The sequence below is a fragment of the Triticum dicoccoides genome, chromosome 3A, assembly GCF_002162155.2.
Source record: "Triticum dicoccoides isolate Atlit2015 ecotype Zavitan chromosome 3A, WEW_v2.0, whole genome shotgun sequence".
Classification (NCBI taxonomy): domain Eukaryota; kingdom Viridiplantae; phylum Streptophyta; class Magnoliopsida; order Poales; family Poaceae; genus Triticum; species Triticum dicoccoides.
In genome coordinates this window covers 651134589-651146942 of record NC_041384.1, presented here as the reverse complement: position 1 = coordinate 651146942, position 12354 = coordinate 651134589, and the positions used below count along the sequence as shown (strand labels likewise).

Below are 12354 nucleotides of genomic sequence, written 5' to 3'. Positions count from 1 at the left end.
TAATAACTAATTTATTATTGCCTCTAGGGCATATTTCCAACACCAGTTTACCTCGAAGTTCTGGAATCAGTTGCATGAGACTTTGGGAACTAGACTGGACTTTAGCACAGCTTTCCACCTGCAAATAGATGGACAGACCGAGAGAGTCAATCAGATTTTGGAGGATATGCTAAGAGCTTGTGCGCTAGATTATGGATCTAGTTGGGATGAGAATTTGCCATATGTAGAGTTCTCTTACAACAACAGCTATCAAACCAGTTTGAAGATGGCCCTTTTCGAAGCCTTGTACGGAAGGAGGTGCAGGACCCCATTGTCTTGGGATGAAGTTGGAGACCGCCAGTTGTTTGGACCGGATCTGATAAAGGAGTCTGAACAGAAAGTGAAATTGATTCGCGATAGGCTCAAGGTAGCTCAGTCCAGGCAGAAGAGTTATGCAGACTCTAAACGCAAGGAGACAGTTTACAAAGTCGGAGACCGAGTTTATCTTCGAGTATCTCCACTTTGAGGAGTTAAGCGCTTTGGAGTTAAGGGATAACTAGCGCCACGTTTTGTAGGCCCATACAAAGTTTTGGAGCGTATGGGAGAAGTAGCCTACAAGTTGGAATTACCCGAAGGACTGTCAGGAGTTCACGACGTGTTTCATGTATCCCAGTTGAAGAAGTGCCACGCAGAGATGGCTGACATACCGCTGAGAGATACGGTACCACTGGAAGCGATTCAGTTAGATAGTGATTTGACCTATGAGGAGAAACCAGTTAAGATTCTAGAGTATGCCAGTCAAGTCACTCGCAGCAAGGTTGTCAAGTTTTGCAAGGTTCAGTGGAGCCACCACACGGAGGATAAAGCCACCTGGGAACGAGAGGAAGATTTGCTAAAAGACCACCCTCACCTATTTTCTAGCCAACCCGAATCTCGAGGGCGAGATTCATCTTAAGGGGGGGTAGGTTTGTAACATCCCAAAATTTCTATTTGGAATGTTATACAGTAGATCATCATTGCATATCATAATTATTGCATTTTGGTTGATCCTAGAAATTTCACGCAACTCAAGGACCCTCGGAGAGAGTTGGGGATTTCGTTATTTTCATATTTGAGTTGTCTCAAATTTTGAAATAGGATTATTTGATTTTATTTATTTTATCTTCAATTATTTCTATTATAAAAATTATGAGAGAGGGAATAAAATGACTTTCCCAAAATAAAGAAATATTGAGGATTTAATAAAAAAACCAAATAAGATTTTATTTGGTTTTATTTGCTATTTTATTTGAATTTAAGAAAAATGTGCGTTTTTTAAAATTGCATTTAGGCCCCAAATAAATGTTCATCCTGTGCGGCTTGATTTTAGAAGACGGGGAAAATTTATTTCGGGACTTTTGGAGTCCGTTCAGTATTTCTTTCGTTAGTTTTTCTGCGCGGAATTATTTAGAAAAAAAATCCGGACCGACTCCGGACCGTACCCGAGCGGGACTCCGCCCGGGGGGCCTTTTTAAGCCAACCCCGCCGAGCCGTCGAAGCCCACCAGCCCGCCCGCCGAAACCCTAGCGTCGCGTCGCCGCCGCCGCGCCGCCTCGCGCCGCCCGTGCCGCCTCGCCTCGCGCCGTGCCGCCCCGCCCCGCCGCTGCCTCGCCGCCGCCCCGCTGCCTGAGGTAGCCGCCGTCGCCGGTGGTTTTCCTCAGAAAACCGCTCGGTTTTTTTACGGTTTAGTTATTCAGCGAGCGTTCGCTCGTTTGTTCGTCTTAACGAATGTGTTTGTCGGTTAGATCCAGATAATGAACGTTCGTTCGTTAATTTGTTCATCATTTTTCTTTTTCTCGGATTTTCCGCGATTATTTCTGATCGCGATTTCTGATCCGATTTTCGTTTTAGTATAATTTTTCGCTCGTTTATCGGAATTAGGCGATTCAAGTGCCTGGAGTTTCATCTCGAAACCCTCTTCCCGTTTAACCAACTTAAACAAGTTTTGCTTCTGTAAAAATTGCCTTAGATCCAGGATAGTAAACGAAGCCTGTTTCTTTTGCTGTTTGTCTTTCGTTGCTTCGTTCGATTTGATTCTTTTTGCCAACCGGAGTTCTTAAGTTGAACTTTCTGGTTAGATCTCTTATTTGAGTTTTACCTATGCATTAGTTGAGTACTTATTATGTGTTTGTTTGTTTGCGATATAGTACCCGGAGTGCGCCGCTTGTTACTTCGAATCGCTAGGTTTCCCGGATCATCAGTAAGGCAAGTAACACTTTGATCATACCTCCTACTACCCAGTTTTATTGCATTAGATCAATCCTCACACATTGCATGATTAGGATCTAATTAAATTGTGGGTTTGGGGAGTAGTTGAGGTAGAACCTATTACCTGTTTATTATCAAACCTTTGGGAGTTACTCTTTGTTTGCTTATTATTGCTATGCTATGCTAGTAGACGTGGATTGGGTGAGTGTATCCATGACAGATATGAGCTTTGTTAATTAATGGTTTATTTAAGGTGGCAACCTAAACACACATCTGGGTGGATTGAGGCACCTGGGTATTCCAGCGATTGCCTGTTTTCTTTTGGACCGCCACCCAGGCTCAAAGGAATCATGAGATTATTCATACTAGAAACTTTCGTGTGCAGCCACAAGCTATTATGGGCTCTAGGATAGTTAACTAAGTCGTGCGAACTCTTATAGTGGTAGACTAGCAGATGTAGGGGATGTAGGTGGTACGGTCTACCCATCGTAAGGTGCTAGCGCTTCTGAAAGACTATGTCTCGGTCATCCGTTTCTCAAACACCGTGTAGTGCGAGAAACCAAACGGAGGCGATCAAGTCTTGTGGGGAAAAGTGCGCAAATCTCTGCAGAGTGTATAAACTAATCATGGTTAGCCGTGTCCCCGGTTATGGACATCTTGAGTATCTAGTACCTGAATTATCATGTGAATCTCAACATGTTACTCTAAAAATTAATTTTGTTGGGTTTTGTTTAATGATGATGTTTAATTGGGATTGAGAATGCTATCAACCATTCTCAATGTTTAACAACCACCATGATAGTTAAATAAATTTATTCCTTTGCAGTAGGGAAAAATTGGCTTTACGCAAAACTATAACCATAGAGCTTTCCACCAGCCAAATATGCATGTAGAATAGCTGTTTCTTTTTATTACTCTCTATGTGTTACATTGTCAGCATATTCCATGTGCTGACCCGTTTTTGGGCTGCAACGTTAATGTTGCAGACTTTTCAGACGACGATTAAGGAGTTTTAGGTCGTGGTTCTATACTCAGTGATGCCGTTGGAGTTGATGGACTCACTTATCTTCCAAGCCTTCCGCTGTTATCGTTATTAGATGGCCTTAAGCCATATTTATTGTAATAAGTTCTATTTTGAGACACTCGATGTAATAAGTGTGTGATTGCTACTCTGCTATAAATCCTTCAAGTACTGTGTGGTGTTAGCATTACTGATCCAGGGATGACACCGGAGCACAGAGATTGGACCATTTGAGGTCTGGTCGCTACAAGAACCTTAGTGATCGGTCTCAGGTTTCCATGACGCTCTTGATTAATGATTAAGAGTTAAAATTGATTTTTTTCTCAGAAGCATAAGATCTTTTATAAAAAATCATCAGGAGTACAAAGCATCTCAAACATAAAAAACATTGCACCGAGATTCCATGACCATCGAACGATCACTATTGCCGTCAGAGCGAGCCGCCAACGCGTAGCTACCGCCGCCTATCGGACCTGGCTTACCTTATCGATGACATCCAGAAAGTCTCTGTGCACGTACCCTTAAGGGCTAGTGCCTTGGAGCTGCAGTCGTCAACATCGAACCCTTGCACAGATCTAAAACACCTGACACCAAATCTCACCACATACAATAAATTATAAACTCACTGTCCCAAGAAGACGGCAAGAATCTATGCCGAAGCTATGTCAACTATGTCTAGACAGACAAACTCGAAGAAGAAGTATCGTCATCCGTCCGAGCGACGAACCTGCGAGGCTCAAAAACCCTAACCGAAACTACTAAATGGAGTGGAGGCACCGTGATTCCTCTCCCGGCCACCGACCGCCAGAGCAGCAGGCAGAGGGGAGCCGAATCCACGGAATCGTCGGTGAAATCTGGAGGGGAGAGTTTGCCCTAGTCGTCTAGTGTTAGGGGATGAAAACAAGTTGTAGGTGTTTCCCCATGTCTCTTTCTCTGTACAAGGGTTAAAAGTGGTTAGGAATTTTTTTTGCTGAAACTATTTCCAAATCAAAATTTTGTAGAATGCACAGTAAGAGATTTTTAACATCCAACACAAAGCGGTTTGAATCCGAGTATGATAGACAATATAGGTTATGGCATTACTATAATTCGTTTTTCCTAGACGGATAACCCGGCCTTTTAAATATGAATATCCACTTACAAGTGAATTTCAAGTATTAATATGTGAGTGCTTTCTTTGCTTATGAGATGAGACATGTGCTTGCGGTTATTCATTTATCTTTTTTTAGTGCCTTCTGTTGCTTTATGTGTGTTTAAAGTGTGTAAGTATTAATAGTTGCTCGTTGTTTGTGTATAACATTAGTTTAAAGCTATGTATATTCCTTATATATGCATGTGTGGCTTTAGTCAATGTTGAGTTTTGTCCACTCGTTTGGGTATAGCTATGCTTGACATTACAGAAGATTGTGATAGTCCCATTTGTCCAATCTTTTTTTATTGCTTGTTGGACTCCGAGCTAAGTGTGTGGTTTATTTTTTTCCCAAAAGAAGGTTATGCGGTTATGCCCAACGTGAGTGTGTGTGATACATTCAGAAGTTCCAGTAAATAAAATTGGATCATCAAAACACTAAACCATCCAATTGACCCCCACGTCTGTCTTGCAAAAACGCAGTCACAAATAATCCTGTTAAAGTAATAGGAATTAGGCCTAAGATGATCCCAAACAGAAAAAAATTGAATCGATATTTCCAAGTAGAAAAACTTCAATCATTACTATCTATCCCTAAACATTCCTCTAAATTAGCCACAATCTCAATGACCAAGACAAAATATAGAATGTCTTAGAACGGTAGCTCAAAGTATGTTGCTCCCATTCGGAATTTCATAATTGAGTTTGGAGTTGAGGACTGGAATTGTGATTTCAGTTAAAGGTCGTTGGTCGTGATTTTATTAATTATAATTACATTTCATGAAGAATTGTGGCCTCAACCCCAACTCTATTTTGTCGATTCAACTTGAGTAGATCAAATCGGTTACTCCTAGTATCCTTGGGCTAAAACACAAACCGGTTTAGGTGGATTATATCCATCCATTTGGCTATTTGTTTTCAATGAGTAATTCCTAACTCTAAGATGAACGACACATCACCGCATATTTGATAGTTAAAGCAACAAGACTTTCCAACAACTCCCGTTTCCATATGGAGACAACAATGAAAGGGCCTATCGGCCCGCACAAATGGAAATGTTGATACATGGTATACCATAATGGCATTAAAGCATCGGGTTCATAGTAATAGTACCAAGATGATGAGGTAACTTGCTGGTGTATGAGGTGGGTAAGGATATAGTGGGTGGATGAGGCTTCGTCATGTTATTCATGACCATGAATTGAGTCAGTCGGAAAAGGGTGGGGCTCCCTGTTCCTGGTTCTCCCATGGTTGAATTCCCCGAAATCACAAGAATCCTTATAACGAGATTCCAACTGAACACCTTTTGTCCGGAGAACACAATACGATGAAAGTTGTAAGCAATGTTCGAAGGGGGGGGGGGGGTTGTCTATCGTTGGCTCTATGGTAGAATGCATCGGGAAGGGCACTATGACCTGGCTTGACATATTTGGTCATCTCTATCCAGTCTCACACACCCCTCACTACTTTCCTCATGTCCCGTTGGACCTAGCAAAGAAACACGGAAAAGAGAGTAAAAATAAGGGATTATGTAAAACTATTGTGATGTTGTGTCACAACTGGGTTTAAAAATCATTGAGGTGTGCTAGACCTCGTCTAGACCGTTTTGAAGCATTTCGTTTGCAGGTTTCTTGTACGTTAAATTTATCCTTTTTCGAGGGGTGGAAGGTCAAATCTACCCTTTTTTTTGTTGAGAGCAAGGTCATATCTATCCTTGACCACGAAAAAGGTTCCTTTTTTTTGAGAAGACGAAAAAGGTTCCTTAAACAAGGCTAGTATGGGCTAGAAATATTGGCCCAAAACCATGGGCCGGTTCAACTTTAAATATACAGCAAAGACAAGTGTGGACCGTGGGGGGATACCGTAAGTCAGAACCTAAAGCAGGTCAAGGAAGGAAAAATAGGTCCAAAGCCCACGCGCGGCACCCTCCTCCAAAACCACGAGCTAAACGGCGGCGAGGGCACGAGCCAACGGCGACGAGAAAGCTACACAACCCGGCGGTTATCCCACGCCCCACCCCGCCGTCCCGCATTCGCTCCCATCCCCGCGCCACCCGCCGCCTTCTCCCCGACCGAATCAGAGGGCCTCCTCGGCTTCTCGCCTCCTTTAATCCTCTCCCCACGCGAAACCGTGGGCGCTCTCGTCTCCCTCTGCTCCTCGCTCCTCCGCCCCGTGGCACCCGGCCCTCCAAAACCCTAGCCGTCGCCGCCTCTCGATCTAATGCTGTGACCTCCCGACACCGTCCCCGCCTCCTCGCGTCGCGATGGAAGGCCCCGTCCCTGCCCCCTCCTCCTCCTCCGCCGCACCCGCCGTCGCTAGGGTTCCGGCCGCCGCGCCCTCCGCTGCCGCGGCCCCGCAGCCTCTCGCCGCGCAGCAGGCGCCTGCCGCCGCGGTTGCGGGAGCAGCGGCGGGGTGCCGCAGGCAGGTGTTCTCCGTGGAGCTCCGGGCCGGGGAGACCACCATCGTGTCGTGGAAGAAGCTGCTGAAGGAGGCCGGGCACGCGGCGGCCCCACCGTTGCAGCCGCTGGCAGTGGTGCCCGCGGAGCCTGCAGTTGCCGCACAACCGGGCCCGCCTGCTGCGGTAAGCAGTGCTCCTGCTTTGGGTGTTGTCTGTCTGTCGTTTGATTTGGGTGTGATAGTTTGCTGCTCAGGTTTGCTCTGCAATTAGATGCATAATTGCATCTATGTTCTCGTTTTCCCTGACCAAGTAGTTGTAAGGGCGTTGCACTAGAAGCAAACTGTGCCATATTTCAGTAGTTCAGTGTCATTTCCTACTGTCTTTGTAGTTCATGTAGTTGGTTATGCCAACCTTATCATTCCCACATACATTGCTCTTCGCCAAGCATTTTGGTTTCACATAGTGTATGCTGAACATTTGAGGAGTGCTCTGTGTGTTTAACATCTAGTTTATTATACTATTCAAATCAGGCACTCCCTGCAGAAAATGACCCAGAGGATCCAGCGCAGCCAAATCGGTTTAATGCCGTTATCGAGAAAATCGAGCGCCTTTACATGGTAACGAATGATGACATTATTTGACTCCATATTGCCCATGCACCGAGTTCTGACTCTATTCAAATTGCCAGGGTAAACATAGCAGCGATGAAGAAGATCTTGATGATGTACCGGACGACGATCAATATGACACTGATGATTCTTTTATTGATGATGCTGAATTGGTCGGTTTCTCAATTCTACTTAGCCCTCTTTTATTGATGATTCTTCGCTGATCTCATTGATGTGCACTGCACTAATAAACTTCTACTTGCTGTGTATATTGTGGTGTAATCATGCAGAGATGATATAACATTGCTAATATAACAAACTCTTTGCTTACTGACGATGTCGATCCGATTCTCATCTTCACCGTCATTGTGCACTCCGTTTTTGCTATCTGTTGTATCTGCCTGAACTCTTAGTTTAGTGCTAGGATGAAAGCAAAATATTTTTTATTAATTTGATTTGACAACGTCATGGCCCTTTCTGCATTGCAGTAGTAGTTCATTCTTTGTTTAGTGTATACATATAATGCAACTTGTATGTCTTGAAACGATTGCACTGAATATTCGCAGCATATTAGATAATTCTTTGTCTAATTACTTACACCGACTCAGTTTACCTCATGGTAGGCAGGCTTATAGAACTTATCCTAGTACGTTGACATGTTGAAACATTTTTTCTTCATTGCTAATTCATTATATGCATCGAGAAAGAATTGTCACTGATTGGTGTCAGCTTTTCATGTTTCTTATGCTTGCAGGATGAATATTTTGAAGTTGATAATTTGACGACTAAGCACACTGGTTTTTTTGTTAACAAAGGGACATTGGAACAGATGTAAGGTTCCTCAATATTTTTTTTTGTTATTATTTAATAGAAAATTCATGCCGTCACTTCTTCTGTGAGCTAGCAGAGTACATCCATGCCATCATAATTGATGTCTGTTCTTTTTAGTATGATATCTTGCTGGATTGCAGAGTGTTGGCCGACTAAAAGGTGACATGTTCAACAGTTAGGTGTGGCGGAGATACGTATGTTGAGATGGATGTGTGGCCACACGAGGAAGGATCGAGTCCGGAATGATGATATACGAGATAGAGTTGGGGTAGCACCAATTGAGGAGAAGCTTGTCCAACATCGTTTGAGATGGTTTGGGCATATTCAGCGCAGGCCTCCAGAAGCTCCAGTGCATAGCGGACGGCTAAAGCGTGCGGAGAATGTCAAGAGAGGGCGGGGTCGACCGATTTTGACATGGGAGGAGTCCGTTAAGAGAGACCTGAAGGATTGGAGTATCGACAAAGAGCTAGCTATGGACAGGGGTGCGTGGAAGCTTGCTATCCATGTGCCAGAGCCATGAGGAGTTGGTTGCGAGATCTTATGGGTTTCACCTCTAGCCTACCCCAACTTGTTTGGGACTAAAGGCTTTGTTGTTGTTGTTGTATCTTGCTGGATTGCATGGGGGCCACCTGTTTGATTGCAACAACCTTTCACCATTTAGTCTGTATACAATGTCTATTTACCCCACTGTTCGATTTATCACAAAATACTTTGGCTGCAATCGCTAGTGCCTTTTCTTTAGCTATTAACTATACAATCTTGAGCTGTCTGAAATAAGGACACAGCATGTTACAACTGTGGCATCTAAGGACAAGCTTATAATAATTAAATGTACTGATCAAACTTGAAGCAAAGCATGATTGTGTTGGTTACAGCCCTAGCTGGAACAACACAAACAACGGATGAAAGAACGAGGTAATAATATGGGGGCAATTTTCATATGTAGCAGCATGGATGTTCTGAGCCAGTTTTATTGAATCAGCAGATCAGATTGGCAGCAACACAATTTTACTTATGCACATGCATTACATATATGTTAGCATGGATGTTACATCAACCATCTTTTGCAGTGAACCTGGTACATCAGCAAATGTCGCGCCAAAGAAAAGGAGAAGCAAAGACCAGTCAGTTGATCGTATTGAAAATAGTCAGGGTGCTACAGGTGATTATTTGAAGTCTGGGAAAGCAAGCGGTCTGAAAAAAGTAGCTACTGGCAATGGTGAATATTACCATGAAGGCAGCAGAGGAGTGAAGACTAAACCCAGCACAACCGGAGTCCTAAAAAGGAGATCGACTGATTTTGCCACAGGTGTTGATTCTACAAAACGTACAAAGATATCTAGTAAGGATGTGTCATATTCCTCTTCAAAAGAGCTAAAAGACCTAGAAAAGTATAAAGCTCCGGCATTCCAGCCTACTGATTTTGGTAATAAGTCAACAACCAGTGAGACATATGACTACGCTTCAGTGTACAGGGATAAAGATCCTTCAACACAACTTGATTTTCAACAAAAACAGACTTACAATGGGGAAAATGAAGATCCAACCAGCAAAATATATCGCAAAGATATAGCTGGAACGAACGACTTCTCTAGCATGGATGTGTCTGGTGCTGCCTATCCTACACAAGCAATGGTAAGAATTATATCCCATTTACTGTTCTAGAGAACACATTTGCATAATAAAATACTCCCTCCGTTCACATTATAAGATGTTTTAACTTTTTCCTGATTCGGATGTATATAAACGCATTTTAGTGTGTTGGTTCACTCATTTCAGTTTGTATGTAGTCCATACTGAAATATCCAAAGCATCTTATATTTGTGAATGGAGGGAGTAAGTAATAACCATCAAACTGGGCTGGGATGCATGCTAAGTCACATTTTGTTTTGATTTTTCAGCACCTGACCACTGGCAGGGAGAGTGCAGGTACCAAACCTAAAGGCACTAGGCTTGAGCGAGCCATTCGGGATCTCCAAAAGATTGCTGCTAATTGTGAGTATTATATCAGCCCCCTTGAATATCTCTGTAGACTGTAGTTGCGCCGGAAGTAACTGTAGGTACTTGAAATTTTCCTTGCAGACAAATCGCCAGCTATTGATATTAGTGAGGCTGACCCAAATGTTCAGGCATCAGCTCAAAGACGCTTGCCTCCAGAAGTAAAGCAAAAGCTTGCCAAGGTTGCAAGGCTATCGGTATGTAGCAGCACCACCAGTTTTTCTTGTGATTCAAATGCATCTGAAATGCTGAAGTATGAATGTTCGTATTCCATGTGATTTCTTATTTATGTACATTCTTGACTAGTGAAGTTCAGAAAAAAATGTTAACCTTATATCTTTTGAAAATTAATGTTTATAAACAGAATATATGTACAGACACATGTGTCGTACTGCTTTTCATTCTATGAACTTACATTTTACAGGGCGTCTTATACTAGTGGTAATTGTTTATATTTTTTGTGATACCATAGTTAATTATTTCAGTATGAATTAGTGTGGCAGTAGTTCATTTGTACTAATTGATCTTCCATTTTTTGCAAATAAAACTTACAACACTTGGTAAACTATGCAAACACCTTTTGATTTCTTACTTCAGTGAACTTTAAAGCTGTATTGCTTGAATTTGAATGGTATAGTATTGCTAGCTGTTTGTAATATTGTTGTTTGCAGACAAATCATGGAAAGGTACAAGAAAATGAGTTGATGGATCGGCTCATGGGCATAGTTGGACACCTTGTTGTGCGTAGGACACTGAAGGTGAGTTGTGGTCTTATATGGAAGTAAGTAGCCATGTCGTTGGCGCTTGGCTCCTGAATTTTTAGTAGATGTGTTGCTTTGTTCCGAAACATGGTCTTTTGTATATGCCAAATTGGAAAAAGGAAGAATGTTACTTGCTTTGTCATGATCTCCAGTAAGTAATGTAAACCATCATTTCTATAGAAATATAATATCCAAACAGATCACAGGATATTATGTTATGGAGGAGCTTTTCGGGGTCTAATATTTTATTGTTTTCAAATGATCTATAATGTAAATAGTTTTCTATGTGTTAGTCTTTACTCTTTAGTAGTCAAAGTTACAAGAATTTGACTTAACACGACTTAAAACATCATGTATATTAGAACATAGGTAGTATATGCCAATTACATTCGGTAGTATGTTTCAGTTTAGTACATTTCTCATCAAATTAGAGAAAGTATAATTAAGAAGTGAAAAAAGCCTTTTCAATACTTAGTTGCCGTTGTGAAAGTTTGTCAGAAATGAACAATAAATTGGCTACAGAATTGGAACACTACAACTACCACCACCATGAGTAACAAATCTACTGTCTGGATGCGCTGCAGTAAAAACAAAATGAGATGTTGCTAGTCTTATTGTCCGTTAGTCTGTAGTTTCTAAATCATGCTTATGTTGGTATTCTATGTGGTAAACTGATCCTGTAAGTGACTGTGGCACAGTCATCCTTTGTGCATCGCTTATTTCCATCTAACTCATGTTACTTATGAACAGAGAAACATGAAGGAGTTGGTAAAATCAGGACTCTCTGCTAAACAAGAGAAGGCTGGTAGGCTGCAGCAAGTAAAAATGGAGATCAATGAAATGGTCAAAGCAAGTATGGCTGCCAAGGCCAAGGTAAAGATATATCTCATTATATAATAAGTACAAAACTTCCATTATCTTCCTGATGTTAATTTTCGTGTTTGTTACTTTTGATGTTAAATGCTCTTTTTACTTGTATGTGCTGCCAGGTCAATGAACAACAAGATGGCTCAGCTGATGATTTTCAGACTGTCACTGATGAAAGAAGAGATTTGAAAGGAAAGTCTGCAATGGATAGTGCACTGGAGGACAGAATATGTGATCTGTATGATCTGTATGTTGAGGTATAAATCTGTAATCTTATCAAATTTTGGTGTTTGGACAAATTGCACTGTTGATGATCAATTTTGTTTATTTACAAGGATGCAAGAGGGGGGTTAGTACCGAGGTTACCTGTTTAGAGCCTATGTAGTCAACTCTCAGTAGAAGGTTCCCTCGGAACAATTATTATTTATTTCAAGCTATTTCGGATCTTTCTGTATCTTAAAAAAAAATCCGCAAAGTAACAGTAGGATGAAAAATAAAAGGAAGTGTAGTCATGC

At 42.0% G+C, this 12354-nt stretch overlaps 1 protein-coding gene across 1 annotated transcript in view; it reads left to right on the top strand.

Annotated features, from left to right (window-relative positions):
• Nucleotides 1-6275: 6275 nt before the first annotated feature.
• LOC119269945 (ubinuclein-1-like) overlaps nucleotides 6276-12354 on the top strand; it is an 8778-nt gene continuing 2699 nt past the window's right edge. The window contains exons 1-10 of the mRNA XM_037551893.1: nucleotides 6276-6957; nucleotides 7305-7391; nucleotides 7463-7555; nucleotides 8137-8213; nucleotides 9284-9848; nucleotides 10115-10208; nucleotides 10296-10408; nucleotides 10883-10969; nucleotides 11723-11845; nucleotides 11962-12096. Coding sequence (XP_037407790.1) covers nucleotides 6640-6957; nucleotides 7305-7391; nucleotides 7463-7555; nucleotides 8137-8213; nucleotides 9284-9848; nucleotides 10115-10208; nucleotides 10296-10408; nucleotides 10883-10969; nucleotides 11723-11845; nucleotides 11962-12096 — 1692 coding nt within the window. The 5' untranslated portion in view covers nucleotides 6276-6639. The remainder of the gene's footprint in view (nucleotides 6958-7304; nucleotides 7392-7462; nucleotides 7556-8136; nucleotides 8214-9283; nucleotides 9849-10114; nucleotides 10209-10295; nucleotides 10409-10882; nucleotides 10970-11722; nucleotides 11846-11961; nucleotides 12097-12354) is intronic.